General features: G+C 57.4%; 7 protein-coding genes across 7 annotated transcripts; 4 read left to right on the plus strand and 3 right to left on the minus strand.

Annotated features, from left to right (window-relative positions):
- Nucleotides 1-19: 19 nt before the first annotated feature.
- On the minus strand, nt 20-1,649 carry BGZ61DRAFT_344969 (uncharacterized protein; the record flags this gene model as incomplete). Its single annotated transcript, XM_046239750.1, has 3 exons — nt 20-986; nt 1,043-1,395; nt 1,485-1,649. 3 exons carry the CDS (start codon nt 1,647-1,649, stop codon nt 20-22), a joined length of 1,485 nt encoding a protein of 494 aa, XP_046108811.1.
- A 367-nt stretch (nt 1,650-2,016) lies between these two features.
- Nucleotides 2,017-2,672, plus strand: BGZ61DRAFT_529235 (NADH ubiquinone oxidoreductase subunit NDUFA12-domain-containing protein; the record flags this gene model as incomplete). The annotated part of the gene is made up of 5 exons (XM_046253371.1): nt 2,017-2,067; nt 2,134-2,154; nt 2,223-2,229; nt 2,286-2,565; nt 2,621-2,672. 5 exons carry the CDS (start codon nt 2,017-2,019, stop codon nt 2,670-2,672), a joined length of 411 nt encoding a protein of 136 aa, XP_046108812.1.
- A 294-nt stretch (nt 2,673-2,966) lies between these two features.
- BGZ61DRAFT_445717 (NAD(P) transhydrogenase beta subunit-domain-containing protein) lies at nt 2,967-7,019 on the minus strand. The gene is made up of 7 exons (XM_046245117.1): nt 6,609-7,019; nt 5,393-6,526; nt 4,734-5,339; nt 4,382-4,684; nt 4,155-4,331; nt 3,850-4,104; nt 2,967-3,801 (listed from the first exon to the last, which is right to left on the minus strand). The coding sequence occupies exons 1-7, from the start codon at nt 6,712-6,714 to the stop codon at nt 3,122-3,124; spliced, it is 3,261 nt and encodes a 1,086-aa protein (XP_046108813.1). The 5' UTR covers nt 6,715-7,019; the 3' UTR covers nt 2,967-3,121.
- A 3,422-nt stretch (nt 7,020-10,441) lies between these two features.
- BGZ61DRAFT_529237 (porphobilinogen deaminase, dipyromethane cofactor binding domain-containing protein) lies at nt 10,442-11,455 on the plus strand (the record flags this gene model as incomplete). The annotated part of the gene is made up of 1 exon (XM_046253372.1): nt 10,442-11,455. The coding sequence occupies one exon, from the start codon at nt 10,442-10,444 to the stop codon at nt 11,453-11,455; it is 1,014 nt and encodes a 337-aa protein (XP_046108814.1).
- Nucleotides 11,456-11,575: 120 nt separating this feature from the next.
- BGZ61DRAFT_169530 (glycine cleavage H-protein-domain-containing protein) lies at nt 11,576-12,499 on the minus strand. The gene is made up of 2 exons (XM_046237567.1): nt 12,210-12,499; nt 11,576-12,099 (listed from the first exon to the last, which is right to left on the minus strand). Exons 1-2 carry the CDS (start codon nt 12,322-12,324, stop codon nt 11,696-11,698), a joined length of 519 nt encoding a protein of 172 aa, XP_046108815.1. The 5' UTR covers nt 12,325-12,499; the 3' UTR covers nt 11,576-11,695.
- A 753-nt stretch (nt 12,500-13,252) lies between these two features.
- Nucleotides 13,253-13,851, plus strand: BGZ61DRAFT_515212 (uncharacterized protein; the record flags this gene model as incomplete). The annotated part of the gene is made up of 2 exons (XM_046252235.1): nt 13,253-13,499; nt 13,550-13,851. The coding sequence occupies 2 exons, from the start codon at nt 13,253-13,255 to the stop codon at nt 13,849-13,851; spliced, it is 549 nt and encodes a 182-aa protein (XP_046108816.1).
- Nucleotides 13,852-15,054: 1,203 nt separating this feature from the next.
- On the plus strand, nt 15,055-16,033 carry BGZ61DRAFT_343897 (P-loop containing nucleoside triphosphate hydrolase protein; the record flags this gene model as incomplete). The annotated part of the gene is made up of 3 exons (XM_046239644.1): nt 15,055-15,756; nt 15,809-15,883; nt 15,935-16,033. 3 exons carry the CDS (start codon nt 15,055-15,057, stop codon nt 16,031-16,033), a joined length of 876 nt encoding a protein of 291 aa, XP_046108817.1.
- Nucleotides 16,034-16,053: the final 20 nt, after the last annotated feature.

Below are 16,053 nucleotides of genomic sequence, written 5' to 3' on the forward strand. Positions count from 1 at the left end.
GCGAGGTCTCATATATGTATCACAAAGCCCCGCCAACCAGCGAGACAATCCACATGGCCACGCGCACCTTGAGCCCGACCCTGCGCTCGTTGACGGCCAAGTCATCCCTGGTGACCCTGGCGGCGTGCTCCTGCAGCCAGCGCTGCTCGTCGGCCAGCTGGGCCTTGAGGCCATCGTCGCGCGTGACGATCAGGGCGCCGGCCTCGAGGTCGTGCGAGTAACTGCGCTTGGTGTAGTTGGAGCTGCCGATGATGCTCATGGCCGGGTGCGCGTCGCCCGGCATGGTGACCCAGAGGCCCTTGGCGTGGTACGTCCAGCCGCCGGGCTGCCCGACGACGCCGTGGCGCCACTCCTTGAGCGTGATGGAGGCGTCGCGGCCCTCGTGGTGCACGCGGTGCAGGAAGCGCCGCGCGAGCAGCGTGTAGGCGTCTGGGAGGAGGCCCGACACGCCCTTGGACTGGTAGAAGCCGTTTGCTTCCGGGTGCGCGGTGATGACGGTGTTGTTGGAGGATGCGGTGCCCATGAGGAGCTTCGTCAGTGAGGGGGCCGGGTTGAAGTAGCCGGCGGTAAAGGTCCACGAGGAGTCGCGGTAGGCCGGGGATCCCAGCGTCTTGAGGATGTGCGTGACGATGGGGAGCTCGGTGGAGGTGTCGGGCTTCATGATCTGGGACATCTGGCCGAGCATGTACACCCTCGTGTCTGCGATGTCTTCGGATGTGGGCATGGCGCCGGGCTGTATCAGGGCCTGCAGCGTCGACGTGGTGCTCTTGATAAAAGATTCAGGCTTCTCCAAGGGCGACGGCGCCGAGTTGGACTTGGGCCATGCGAGGGTGAATCCCGCGGCTTCATCCTGAGATGGCTTGACGAGGAAGCTGAACGATGCGACGCCTGAGTGGACCTGCCAGAAGTGCTCCGTGATCTCCTTGGAGGAGAACAGATGGTATCGATCCTGGCGGTTGGTGAAGTAGTCGGTAGACAGGTTGGCGCTACAGCGTGTTAGTCTTCTCTCATCTCAATTCTTGTCAGGACAGCTGCAACATACCCAGACATGATAATCTCATCATCCACGCCGTACAGCTTCATGTGCTGCAACCCCCACCCCTCATTAATCCTCTTGGGGATGTACTGCTTCCGCAGCCCCGTCAGGTTAGGCGTGTGATACATGCGGATCTCGACGCGGTCCGCGCCAAACTCCGTCACCAGCGGCGCCAGCAACGAAGCGCTCGACGGGTCGGGCGCCTCCCGCGTGCCGCGCAGCGCATCGCTCAGGATGCTCAGCTTGAGCCCCGGCGTCCGTCGCAGCGCCGCCTGCAGCGTCTCGATGAGCTCCTTCTCCGACTTGCCAATGTACAGCGTCGACAGGAAGATGCGGCTCCGGGCGTTGCGGATTCGGTCCTAGTCCTGGCATCAGCCCCAGATGTTCCCTTCGTTCTCGTCGGTGGTTGCAAGTCGCCTCGCTACACGCGCAGGCCGTCTCGTCTAACCTTGAGCGTCTCGTAAAACTCGGCCGGCGTCTTGATGATGCAGATCTGGTCGCCCCGGACGTCGAAGCTCGGGGCCAGGCGGTCCAGCTCGCTGACGAACGGCGCCAGGGCTCCGACGCCGGTCACCGGGCCGGCGGGCGACACCGGAGCTCCTCCGGCGGGCATCGAGTACCGTCTGCACTGGAAGCGCGCGGCGGGCGCATGGGGCGCGGCCGCTTTGAACACGGGGGCGCGGAGCTTCGCGGTGCAGCGGGTGCAGCTCCGGACGAGCATTGCGCAATTGGCCTGTCTGCCGGTTGCTGTCGTCGACTTTTGTTGGGTGGTACTCAGATCGATCAAGGGTCTTGATAAAGCTCTTGCCTCGAAATATTATGACAATTTGGGTACGTACCATAGGCCGTCATGGATGGGGCTGGTGCAGGGGTGTGGCTTAGCCGCGGTTCATCCGGCCCGGGCCATCTTCAACTGCCTCGACTTTCTCGAATGCATCCAGACCTCCCCACGCCGACGTCCATTGCCGCCAACCGCAACCATGTCGACCATCTCCCGAACGCTGAGCAACCTGTACAAGGTTGGCATCAAGGTACGTGCCGCCCCCGAGCCGCCAATTGCCCCCGCCGAGCCTCCAAACCGCTGACTCCCCGCACAGGATTACTTCAAGCAGATGCTGGTACGTAGCCGACACCCTCGAACCACGCCGACCAGCTTTGACTAACGCCGCCCGCTCGCCACGAACAGTACATCGGTACGCACCCAGACGACGCTCCCGCGACGAGGATCGAGGACTGACCATTCCCGCAGGTGACACCAAGTACGGTCGTCTCGTGGGTACCGACCGCGCCGGCAACAAGTTCTTCGAGAACAACGAGGAATTGCCGCTACGAACCCGCTGGGTTGAGTACGCCAAGCACGACTACGATGCCGCCCACATCGAGCCCGGCTGGCACGCCTGGATCAGCTACTCCCTCGATACCCCTCCGACCGAGGACGCGCTGATCAAGGCCGGCACTCGTCACTTCGAGCCCACCAAGGCCATTCCCAACTACACCCAGACCCGCGGCGCCTTCAAGACATACAACACGTACGTTTTGTCCAGAGAAGTCATCGACCGGAGAGGGAGTGCTAACAAAATGCAGTACCAAGCCCAAGATTCAGGCTTGGCAGCCCGTGGCAACCCCCCGGGCATAAGGGAGAGCATCGGTTGCAGGACGCGTGTGTACATATTTCCAACATCGGGATTAGACGAATGGACCTCTGAAGAAAAAATACCACCGAAACGGTGTTGAATTCAAACCAAATATCTCAATGTGCCGCTTGCGTGCGACAGTATTCGCACAGCGACTAATGCAGAACATATCTAGCATCTAGGAAATACGTTGACGCTATCTATCCGCTGCGAGATGGAATCGCTCACACTACTAGGAAACATGCAAGCAGGACATGACTCAATTCTCTATGCTTCCAAATGCAACTACGACTTCGATTCGATAGCCGACTTGATAGCTACACGGTTGTCAGTATGAGAGACAGAGAAATGTGGCAGAATACTAACCTTCACATGTGACTCTAGCGTCACCAAACAGCATTCTTGCGTTGGGCATGTAGAACATGGGGTTCGGCACATCCGCTGTAACTCGTTAGCGAATGCTCGTTTCCAGAAATGGGAACTTACCATATCCACTCGCCAAGCTCCTCTTCATCACAACCACCTGCTTAGCCTTCCAAGCATGAAGCACGGGCATGCCCTCAATTGAACTGCCCTTCTCCATAGCGATAGGGTTCACTGTATCATTGGCGCCAATCACCACAGCTAGGTCAGTATCGGGGAAGTCGTCGTTGATCTCGTCCATTTCCAGAACGATGTCATACGGCACGCTCGCTTCCGCGAGAAGTACGTTGCACTGCCCGGGCATGCGACCTGCCACGGGATGGATAGCGAACCGGACCTTGATGCCCTTGGCACGCAGCGTCGAGACAATGCTCGATAGGGCGTACTGCGCTTTGGCCACAGCCATGCCATAACCGACGATCAGAATGACGGACTCAGAGTTGAGCAACGAGTCTGCAAGTTCGTCTACAGTGGTTTTCGTAACTTCTCCTTGGGGTTTGTATTCTTGTACCGCTGTTGTCGTTCCTATCCCACCAAACAAGACGTTGGTGAGAGAGCGATTCATGGCCACGCACATTACGTATGAGAGGATAGAACCAGATACGCCTATCAGGGCTCCAACACTTGTTAACAGTGGATTGTCAAGCATGAAGCCTTCGGCCACAAGTGCAAATCCACTGTATGCGTTGAGAACCGTGATAACGACAGCTATAAAAAATGAGCATCATCGTTGTGCTGCGCAAGGACTTGACTTACGCATATCGGCACCGCCAATTGCTGACGTGGTGGTGTATCCCTTAATGAAACTCATCGCGGCGTTGGCTGCCAGCGCTCCAGCTGCAATCATGGGGCTTCCCGGAGCCATTGTGATAAAGGCGCCCATGGTAGCGGCGTTGGTTGCCAGTAATCCCGAGTTGATGGCATGACGACCAGGTAAGAGCTTGGGCTTAGACGACATGCGGCCACCAAGCTTGAGGAAGGCCACGATGGAACCTGTAAAGGTAATGCCACCTGTTGGAGCATCAGCATTGCAAAATGGATAACTGCAACAATAGTCTTACCAATAAGAACTCCAAGATATGCTGTTACCATGTGAAGTGTGGTAATATCTACACTTCCAACTTCTGCCATGACGCTGCCAATGCTGGTCAAGACGGCGGCGAGACCTACAACGGAATGAAGGGCGGCAACGGTCTGAGGGAGGTCGGTGGGCGTGATTCGCTTGCCGATGAGGAATCCTGATATCTTAGTCAGTCTCCATGCTTGAATCTCTGTCGGGGCTACACACCAGCAAGAACACCCATAGTAGCAAGGCCACCAAACTGTGCAAGAACCTCGGGGGAGAAACCGGCGGCGAGCAAGCTAGCTAGTACACCGGTGCCGACACCGAGCATGCCAAGCATGTTACCCATGCGGGCAGTGGTTTGAGAGGCCAGGCTAGAGAGAGAACCGATACACAGCATAGAGCTAGCGAGGTAACCAGCTTGGACAAGGCCGGCAGCGCCCGTCGAGGCGGCAGCGACGAAACCACCACCACAGAGAAGAGCCGGGATACCATAAAGCCAAGGGTACTCGGGAGGATCAGTCGGTCCTAATAACAGTTAGAAGAGTCGGACTTTGTATGTTTAGGCTCAACTCACGCTTGAACATGTCCAGCATGCGCTTCGTGATGACGAAGCCGCCACCAACATTGACAAATGCAAGAAGAACACTGAGAGCTCCGAAAACTTGAGGGATCGTCTCTGGAACATATCCACCGCCGAGGATGAACAAACCACCGACACCGACCATACCGGAGATTGCATTGGTGACACTCATCAACGGTGAGTGCAGGGCAGGGGCGACACCCCAGATGACGCGGTAACCGATCAGACTAGCGAGAGAGAAGGTGAAGGCATTAGACATGAGCAGCGGGCTGGTGAACTTTCCGAGGGCTAAAACACCGCCCATACCCGCGGTGATGCCAGCAACCTCGCGCGTCTTCTTCTGCCACGGGGTCAACTCAACGGGCTCAACGAGTACAGCCTTGGCTTCATCCTTGGCTGGTGCAGGAGGAGGGGTTGGTCTGGGAGCCGGAGGCAGAATTTGGCCGTTTTGAGTGACAATGGATCCGCGGACGACTACATCCTCCAGATCGATGCCGAATTCGTTGGATCTTGGGGCCATGGAGAGGAGCAGCTTGGTGATGTTGTTAGAGTAGAGCGTGGATGACTGGGTGGGCAACCGGGATGGCAGATCAGCGTATCCTGTCATATCGGTCAGCACGAATGGTTGAAATCGACAGCAAACGGTCACTTACCAATGATCTTGACGTCGTTGTAAGTCGCCAACTTGCCCTTCACGGTAGCCTCACAGTTGCCTCCAGCCTCGGCGGCCAAGTCAACAATGACGCTTCCGGGTTTCATAACGTCGAGCATGTCCTTGGTAATGAGCTTGGGGGCGGGCTTGCCGGGAATCAGGGCAGTCGTGATGATGATGTCGACATCCCTAGCCTGCTCCTTGAACAGCTTCATCTCAGCCTCGATAAACTCCTTGCTCATCTCCTTGGCATAGCCGCCGGCGCCATCACCGTCCTCTTCCATCTCAACCTCAATGAACTCAGCGCCGAGGGACTGGACCTGCTCACGCGCAGCAGGTCTCGTGTCAAAGCCACGTACAATGGCACCCATGCGACGAGCAGTGGCGATAGCGCTCAAACCAGCAACACCGGCACCAATAACTAGGACTTTGCAGGGAGGGATCTTGCCGGCGGCAGTGACTTGGCCGGTCAAGAATCTTCCAAAGACGTTGGATGCCTCGAGGACGGCCTTGTAGCCGGCAATATTGGCCATGCTGCTCAGGGCATCGAAGACTTGGGCACGTGAGATACGAGGCACCATGTCCATGGCAAAGGTGGTGGCCTTTCTAGCAGCAATCTTTTCGACGAGGTCCTTGTTCTGGGCAGGCTGGAGGAAGGAGAGGATGGTCTGGCCCTCCTTGATGGCGTCGACTTCTCGGAGCTCAGGGCCACGGACCTTGAGGACAATGTCGGCATTGGCCCAGACATCCTTGCTGTCGACAAGAGTTGCGCCAGCCTTTTCGTAGGCAGCGTCGAGAAAATCAGCGGCTGTGCCAGCCCCGCGCTCGACCAAGACCTTGCCGAAGCCCTTCTTCTTTAGCAGGATGACATTGGCAGGAGTGAGAGCCACACGCCGCTCATCGGGGAAAATTTCCTTGGGCACGCCGACTGCGAGCTCACTGTAGGGCGTGGATGGGGGCAAAACAACAGTCGAGTAGGTGCTCGGGTCGGGAGGTGACGAGGTTGCGACGGCGGAGGCGGAGGCGTGCCGAATAAGTGCGACAGACTTGGCGAGCACCGGAACGAGTGCGCGGTGACTAGAGGCCGAGGGGATGGAGCTGTGCCATTGCCTCCCACGGGACAAGGCAATTGAGTCTGTATCGAGCCAAAATATGGTCGGTCAGCCGAGAAATTTTCATCGGGAGCTCGGGAGCTCATGGAAGAGTCATAGACTTGCCTCGGAGTCGCAAAGTGTGTGTCGCAAAGAGACGCGGAGCTGCGCAAAGCTCGGGCGTAGCCGAAGCCGAGGCCGAAGCCATCGGACGAAGCACGCTGGAAGCCATGGCGCAAAGGGGTCGTCAAGACTGCAACTACGAACCGGCTACAGCTCTCGAAATATCATTTGTGTAATTATAATTTAGTAGTGGTGGCTGTCTTGCGCGGTGGAGCTGAGCGGGAGCGAGAGCGAGTATCGGAGCTGGCCCAGCTGGTGTGGGCGATGCAGGGTGACGTTGGAGGCTCAAGCAGACTTACAGCCACTGCGGCGATGGACAGTGCAAAGAAACAAAAAACCGTGTTAGCGGAGCAAAGGACAAGATAAAGCCTTTCTACGAGCTTTGGGTCTGGCCTTGAGTCCTCGGGCTTTGCTTCGAGACGAAAAAGGGCCAAGAAAAAAAGAAAAAAAGAGGGAGAAAGAAGGAGAGAGCGCCGCAGGAAGGCAGAAAGGAAGGAAGGCACGAGGAGGGGTCTGTCTGGGCTGTCTGGGCTGTCTCTGACTCTCTCCCGTCCGCGCCTCCCTCCAGCCGTTTCCCGATCGGCTACCTGGGAAGGTACTACCTACGAGACACACCCACAACACGCACCCCATGCCCGAGGCTTCAGGGCCCCCCGGATTGCCTGAGGCGTCACGTCACTCGAGTCGCCAATGCACCACTCACCACTGGCTGCTGGAGGGCGGCGAGGACCCCCCCGAAGCCCCCGAAGCCTCCGGCCGGAAACCCCCAAGCCACGGGACGATCAATGATCAATTAGCCGGTGGCCCGACCCCCCCTGAAACTCTGGGCGCCGCGCTGGGCGAGCCCCCTGGCCGAGGTGTCTCTGGCGGGCAATGACCACAGTGACCAGCAATGGTGAGCAAACTCTGGCCCAGTGTGGGGTGATGTGCGCTAAAGCCGCTAACAAAACCCGGGGGCGGGGCATGCCCCTCCTGGTCCAAGTTGTGCCCCCTGCTGAGAACCTTCTCAAGCACCACCCCTCCCAGAATTCATTCCAAGGCTTCGAACAGTGCACCACTTACCATGGGATTGGATTGCGCTACTCCAGGACTCGGAGGCGTCCAATCCCACTAATACACATGAACCCATCACCAAACAAAGGGGGGTCACCCCGGCGACCTAGTGGCTAGGACCGCGACGCATGGCACCGCGGGTCATCGTACACACCATGTACCAGCGTCGATGAGGCAGGGAATGGACGGTGCAGGGTATCGCTGATGGAGGGGGGGAAGAGGGGGAAGAGGGGGAATGGTAAGCGAAGCCAAACCTGCTGAGCAGCCCCTAGCCAACGGCCTGATCGATCCGCTGATGCAGGGCCTTGGCGGCTCCCGTTCGGTGTGTTTTCCATCCTTCTCCTGCAGACAAGAGGGTGTCCTGTTCGGATCTTTCTTCGGGTCGATGGTCGGGAACCGATCGGAAAACGGGCTGGAGAGGTGTCACGATGCCAGGTGTAGATGAGGGGAATGAGCCAAGATGTGGGAGAGCCCAAGATGCGGGAGAACCCCAGATATTCCCAACCCCAGACAGGAGATGGATTCACTAGACTCCATCTCCAGATGCCAGCAAGACCAGATACCCGATACAGCACGTCCATCTGTAGCCTTCCACTATTTGTAATAAATCGCATGTCACTGGGGCGCCCAAGTCCTCGCTTCGTGGCCCATCTATCCACCCGTCAAAGAGCGGCCCGAGCCTGGTCTGCTCATCGTACCCGCTTGCCAGTCTAATCTTACGTATGCTTCCTACGAGACTTTCCACACCTTGAGACGACGTGTATTCATCAGAATGCTTTCACCGGGTGCTTCCAACAAGCGCCAAAACATTATTTGTAAATGAGCGACTTCAGTTTGAGTACAAACACCAAGCTAAACGAGTGGCTTCCTCCATATCCCAATAACCCTCTGGGGGTCTGTTGCTTTGTCCCATCCTTGCCTTCCCCTCTTCGTGTTCAACCCATACCGTCATTCTTCGGGGAATACCACAAGCGTCCCAATCCCAAATAGCCTCACATCCAAAACTTCCCCACACGACCTCCCTTCCCAACCCCGTTGTTGTCGTTCGTACCTCCGGGGGCCTTTCCAGCAATGCACGGCGTCTCACATCGCCCTCTAAAGTCTGGCCCAATGTTCAGGCACGTGTCGCATCCACACAGCAGCTCAATGTGATTGCCGACTTCCTGGTTCGCGCCCTCGCAGAGACAGATGTACAGAGCCGATGTGACGTTCGATGGTGGAGTTCCACCGGGGCAGTTTGCCTGGGGCGTGTTGCAGTACCCTTGCGTTAGCTGCGGGACTGTCCACGGCTTCGCTGTTATGGTGTTAGTCCGTCTTATCTCATAGAAGAAAGTCCAACGCTTACGCATATCCATGAGGACTTCGGCACAGTACGTATACCCGCACTCGCAAATTGGTCCTTGGTGCGGCGCTCCAGGTGGGGGTGGTGGGGCCGGGTCCGTGGGGTTCGGTGCCGGGGGGTTCGGCGCCGGAGGCGGAGGCGACTCAGGAGGTGGGACAGGGGCCGGCTTATCGGGAGGAGGCGGAGGAGGCGGCGGTGGGGGGGGAGGAGGCGGAGGCGGGACAGGGGGTGGTTCTGCGGTAGGAACAGGCGGCTGCGACGAAGGGGGTGGAGCTGGAACTGGGTCGACTGAAGATGGAGGAGGTTCTTGGGGCAAGGCCAAGGCCAAGGCGGCCAGCCCAAGGAGGGTCATCTCCAGCTTCATGGCAGCTAGACGATGTGTTTTCGATCAATGATGGACTTCCTTTCAATCTAAGAAGTGATCTTGTTTTACCACTGGCGACGCAGATTTGGATTATGGATTGGGAGCCTTCATGATTCTTCTTATACACGACGAGTCTTCTAGATCCGTGATCGTGTTGTAGTGCCAGGTCAAACATCAACGACAATCGAGAAACAATTCCGGTCCACGGCCAGGGGAATCAGGAACCCGTCACTGAAGTTCTACATTGACATACTTCGGCAGTTAGAAAGGCACGATCGAGAGGTTCACGTGAGGTCGAAAATAGACTTGTCCGAGTGTTGAACACCCGATTGTCCTGCCTCCCTCTGCCACTGTCATGATCGATTTTGAGACGTTTTACGATTCCGACGCTTTGACAAACATAATCACTAGCCAAGAGTCCATTGAGAATTCAAATGACGAATTTGTGCTCGCTTGACGACTCCATAAAGGTGCACTTGGAATTGCCGTGGGTGTTTGATGATTTTCTGTCCTCGCTCGTGGCGGACGTAACTCGTCACTCAGGCACCAAAGTAGAAAGTGCAAGGAACGTTAGACTACCTAAAACGGAACAAAGGGAGTGCCTTAGCGAATCATGAACACCATGAAACCTTAAGTAGTACTGGTTTCTGTAAGCCATCACCCCTGGATGGTGTGGCACATTGTTCCATCGGTATTCGGGATGTTGGGCAGCCGAAGTTTGTTGTAGTATGTAACTTTGAACTTTTCATCTCTACAGAGTCTATGACTAATGTAACATAGTCACTCCTCACCTCTATTAGTCGTGGACATTTGAAACTCAACACAATGAACTATCAGATATGAGAAACCACAACCTCACTTGTGGTTCAGTCCATGGTAGTTGAAATGGCTCCGGCATTCCGTGCCGTACTGTGTGCGAATAACACACACTGTACCATTGAAACTGTGCCAGTTACCCCACCATCGGTAGCGGACCGGAAAACATTCAGCTTTGCCCCTCCATTCCTGCTTCAACCACACACGACTACACCTCTTCTTCTCATATCTTGTAATTCAACCTCGCCGTTAGTTTTCGACATGTCCGAGACTCAGGCAACCCAGGGCAAGAGGGTCTTCAATGTGGGCACCCGAGAGTCCCCCTTGGCCATGGCGCAGGCGCACATCGTCGCCAACTCCCTCAAGGCCCACTTCCCGGAGCACGAGTTTGCCATCCACGGCATGACGACGACCGGCGATCGCGACCAGAAGACGGCGCTGTACAGCTTTGGAAGCAAGGGCCTGTGGACATCGCAACTGGAGGAGAGGCTGGTGAACAAGGAGCTCGACCTCGTGGTCCACTGCCTCAAGGACATGCCGACGGCCCTGCCCGAGGGCTGTGTCATTGGGTGTGTGACATCTCGCGAGGACCCTCGGGATACACTCGTGATCAAGAAGGAACTGGTGGAAAAGAACGGCTGGAAGTCGCTGGCCGATCTGCCGGCCGGCAGCGTCATCGGCACCAGCAGCGTGCGCCGGATCGCCCAGCTCGTCCGACGATACCCGACGCTCAAGTTCAAGGATCACAGAGGCAACATCCAGACGCGATTGAGGAAGCTGGAGGAGGACCCGGCGCTCACTGGCATTATCCTGGCGGCCGCCGGACTCCAGCGCATGGATCTTGATCATCACATTTCGCAGTTCCTCGAAAAGGACACCGGTGGTATCCTGTGGGCCGTCGGCCAAGGCGCCTTGGCGGTCGAGTGCCGCGCGGACGATGAGGCGGTGCTCAAGATCCTCAAGACGGTCGAGGACGAGAAGACGGCGCTGGAATGTGAGGTCGAGAGGAGTGTCATGCGGGCGTTGGAGGGCGGATGCAGTGTGCCCATCGGCGTGGAGACAAAGTGGATGGACGGCAAGCTGCGAATGCGGGCTACGGTGGTGTCGGTGCGTGGCGACGAGGGCGTTGAAACCGAGATGACCGAGGCCATCACCACCATCGAGGCCGCAGATGACTTTGGCAAGCGGGTCGCAAAGGACCTCGTGGACCGGGGCGCCGGCAAGATCCTGGATGCCATCGTGGCGTCTCGGCAGGTGCCTGATACGATCAAATAGGCGGGAGCCGAGTGTGACGGGAGACCAGGAATTGGTTGTCAAGATATGAACTATGATGTATGCCGCTGATGAACCGGCAATAAAAAACCCCAAATATACCCCCGGGATGTGAATCACCAATATGGTACAACTCTACGTCTATTTCGTCTCCAGGTTGAACTGTGCTTGCTCCCGTCATGGCCTGAAGACTGCATCCTCGGCATCAATCATGCGTCCGCCGTTTTACCCGATCCAAGTCGTTTAGTGGTCCTCGCCTTCGGAGTAGGCCTTGTAGGCGTCGGCATCCATGAGCCCCTCAAACTCCTTGGCACCGACCTCGTCGACCTCGACCTTGGCGATCCAGCCGCCGCCGGCGCTGTCGTCCTCGGGGACGTTGTTGATGGTGGAGGGCTTCTCCTCGAGGGAGGCGTTGCTGTGGGTGACGCGGAGGCGGATCGGGGCGTTGATGTCGCTGGCGCTCTTGACGGACTCGACGGCCCCGACGGCGTCGCCCTTCTCAACCCAGTCGCCGGCCTCCGGGAGCTCGACGTAGACGACGTCGCCCAGCTGCTCGGCGGCGTACGAGGAGATGCCCATGACGCCGGTCTTGTTGTCGGCGGACAAGTCAATCCATTCGTGCTCCTTTGTGTACCGGCGGGCGAGGCCTGATTGCGCAATCTCGTCAGCTACAGAGGTTCGAGGGTGTTGTGTGCGAGCCCGGAGGATTTGGCCGAGGAGCACGTATGGGCACATCCGGGAGAGGGGGACTACTCACTCAGCTTGGAGGTGGAAAAGGGCCGGAAGGCGGCGCGGGCGAGAGGCGCGGCGCGGGGGGCAAGGGCCCGGGCGACGGGAGCGGCGGCGCGCAGAGATCGAGCAATTGAAGCCATTGCGAGGGTGAGTTGTGATCGGGCGAGGGAAGGGAATTGAGGCGACGAGGAAGAAGAGTATTCGGAGGGGACAGCCGACGGACCATCAAAGATAGATTATCAGGTGTCATTCGGCCGGCACTAACATTTCGTTATCGGATAGAACGAAACGGTACAGTTATCTGACAAACGGAGCGCTTAGTCAGGCGACGGGACGCCAGTCGACCGACACACAACACGCAAGCCATTGACTTTACTGCGAGACAGCGGGAGGGATGGATGGCACTTGGAGCCAATCAGGGCCGTGTAATGGGCGCTGGAAGAGGCGGCTGTACGGGACAATATGCCACTGCCAGCGCGTTTCGAGTTGACTCAGGCTCTGCCGACTCGAGTGTCTTCAACGGTCTCATGCCGGCACGCGTGTCTGGATTGGAGAAATGAAATGGGAAATGCAGAAGTCGATGAGCCATTACGTAGCTGGAGGATTGCACATTGACTTGTTGGATTCCTTGGATGGTCATTTTGATTGAGATTGGAAAGCCCGTGCTTCCATGATGAACGGCATGCCCGGAGCCTCCAAGACACAAACATGGGAGAACCTGGTAGCGAATATGCAATGCCCGTGGCAGCTAGGAGAGAGGCTTGGATGCTGGCGGTCGTATAAGTAATGACTGACGAGTGCCGCTCAGGTCAAAACGCCATGACGAGATGGGCTTCACCAGGGCGGGGGACAGAGTCATGGCATGGATTCTTAGTAGGGCTCGGACGAGGCGAGGACCAACCCCGTTCGCGCAGGACTTGTGGTGGTGCAGTGCAACCATCAACAAACAATAAGCGAGTTGTTGTTGATGTTTACATTACATGTTGTCCACTGCATGATGAGTTGGGGTGTGGGGGAGAGGGGGGGCGCAATCATCATAAATAAGCAGAGCATCTCACCAACGCTTTGATGGGTCGAATGGGGGCGCCCGTCGCTGGCTCTCGAGTCTCGACCTCGCGCAGAAAGATGGAGAATGGGCTCTTCGCTCGCGTGCTAGTCACGATTGCATCATCTCGCCGCTCGATCTTGTGGCTAGCACTGGGCGAGTGTAACACGATCCAGAGGCAAAAAAGAGGCCATCTTTCCTGTTTGAGCCTTCAGCCAGCCCAGCGAGCCAGTCCGCAATCACCTCGTATCATTGGCCCCGACTGGGCGCGTTAGTTAGGACCTAAGATAGCAGGTAAGTAGCCTGGGACATCTGGGCAGTTTTAGCGGAGGTACAACACGCGCGCGTCACACCCTCCCGCTGGCACAAGCCCCAACGCGTCCCAGACGCCCACGCACAAACTCCACCAACACATGATGCGGATGGATGCTCCCTTGCCGATCGCCGGGCAGTTGACGAGACATGGCTGGGGAGTTTCTGCAGCGAGGCGAGGCAGAGACAAGATGAAATGGGATGGCTGCAAAAAAACAACGGACAAAGTAAAGGACCGGTTGTATGTGCCCAATCACCGCCAACCATGGCCGCGGCGCCGGGCGATGCAGTTGTCTTGCTTGCCTCGTAGCGAGAGACAGCGCGGCGACCGATGAATCAAGGCGGCGCTGGGGCTATAGGTAGGTAATCAAGGCGCTGAAGGGCGCTGGTTGAATCAACGGGCCTCTGAAATTCCGCCCCGCCCCTCCCTCCACACTCCAAATCCATCCCCCCCAGGGGCCTCCCCAGTCCAAGGCGCAGTCCAACCAAATCCCAGACTCCGCAGACTCGCCGACTCGCAGACGCGCGCAGACTCCCCAGCAGCAGCAGGACTCACGCTTTCAACGTCAGCGACGAGAAGAGACGAGACAAGGCAGCGAGACGCAAAAAGCACAATACAAGTTCAAGATCGGGTTCGTCTCCCACCTCGCTTGGGCTGTGTTGTCCCTGGTCGTCTTTTTGTGCCTTTTCCCACCCGTCATCCATCATCTCTCCATCGCCATCTCCATCTCTATCCGGAGTTCTGTTCTATCATCCCTGCCTGAATTGGAGACAGCTTTAGCTTAGCAACGACTTTTGCTCCTCTTCCCTTGTCCCCTTCTTCCATCTCTCCTTTCACTTCACTTCTGCCCCGCCTCGCCCTTCCTGTCTTTCCTTCCTTCACTTGTCCTGGCTGTCCGGCTGTTCTGGCTGAGACAGGTCTCAACCCATCGTCGCCACCTCCTCCGCTCTGCAGTCCCCTGTGGCTTGTCCCTAGCTTGGGTCACCTCTGGCGCTCACCAACAGCAGCCGCTACCACATCCTCCGGCACATCATCGTGGGACCCGTGGAGCCTCTCTCTCTCTCTCCACCTTGGCCTCCAACTACCGCCCTGCGTCCATCCACTCGCATCCGCCCTCCGCCATCACGACGTCTCCCTCGCTCTGCTGCTGCTGTACATCTCACCTCTTCCACCATCGCCGTCGCCGTATCTAGCTGCCCTGCAACTGGCTGCTCAGGCTTTTATGCCTTCGACACCCTGACGACGTATTCCTCTCGTCTCGACGCGCCCACGACCATCACGTTCTCTACCAGTCCGGTCCACGACTCTACAACTCGCTCGCTCATTTCGCCTCCCACACGCTCCTTCGACTCGGCTTCCTTGGTCTAACCGACCTTGGCCCTCGATTTCACCGTCGACTTCGACCCCGACCTCACCCCGAAACCAACCCCCCTCACCCTCACGCTGGAGGACCCCACGATCACGGCGGCCGCCATCCCCCTCCCTCCTCCGGACTACGGCGCCGTCGACAGCATGGAGATGGAGGCTCCTCCCCAACACGACGTCCACGACGATACCCTCGGTGGCATCGAGGGCTCCCCCCACATCGCCTCGAGCAACGGCTTTCGCCATCAGCAGAGCCAATCTCTAGACCAAGGTCTCACCAACAGCCCCAGGCAAGAAGAAGACCCCAACGCCAGATACACCCCTCCCGTCCAGGCCGCTCCCTCAATCTCAAGACCTGCCAGCGGTCTCTCAAACTCGGCCCACCAGAACTACAACGACTACAGGCAAGCCGCGAGCGCAGGGGCTGAGTCCTCCAACGGCCGAAACCATGTCGTCATCAAGGTTGGAATGGTTGGTGATGCCCAGATTGGCAAGACCTCCCTAATGGTCAAGTACGTCGAGGGTAGTTGGGACGAAGACTACATCCAGACCCTTGGCGTCAACTTTATGGAAAAGACCATCTCCATCCGCAACACTGAAATCACCTTTTCCATCTGGGATCTCGGTGGCCAACGCGAATTCGTCAACATGCTCCCCCTCGTCTGTAACGATGCCGTCGCTATCCTGTTCATGTTCGACTTGACGCGCAAGAGCACATTGAATAGCATCAAGGAGTGGTACCGTCAAGGCAGGGGCTTCAACAAGACTGCCATTCCTATCCTGGTTGGTACAAAGTATGACCACTTTGTCAACTTCCCGCCCCAGGACCAGGAAGAGATTTCCAACCAGGTACGTCGACCACACTACATGCATCACTGCGCTTGACCTAACAACTCAACAGGCGAGGCGGTTTGCCAAAGCTATGAGGGCGGCCTTGATCTTCTCAAGTACCAGCCATAGTATCAACGTACAAAAGGTTTGAATCCCTGTCGATATCGCTAGAATTTCACATGCTCATGATTTGCAGATCTTCAAGATCGTCCTCTCAAAGGCATTTGACCTCAAGTGCACAATTCCCGAGATCGAAAACGTCGGAGAGCCCCTGTTGCTCTATCAGTCTGTGTGATCTTCCCTGTCGATCGACGA

The sequence above is a fragment of the Ilyonectria robusta genome (genome assembly GCF_021365365.1).
Source record: "Ilyonectria robusta strain PMI_751 chromosome Unknown BGZ61scaffold_4, whole genome shotgun sequence".
NCBI lineage: Eukaryota > Fungi > Ascomycota > Sordariomycetes > Hypocreales > Nectriaceae > Ilyonectria > Ilyonectria robusta.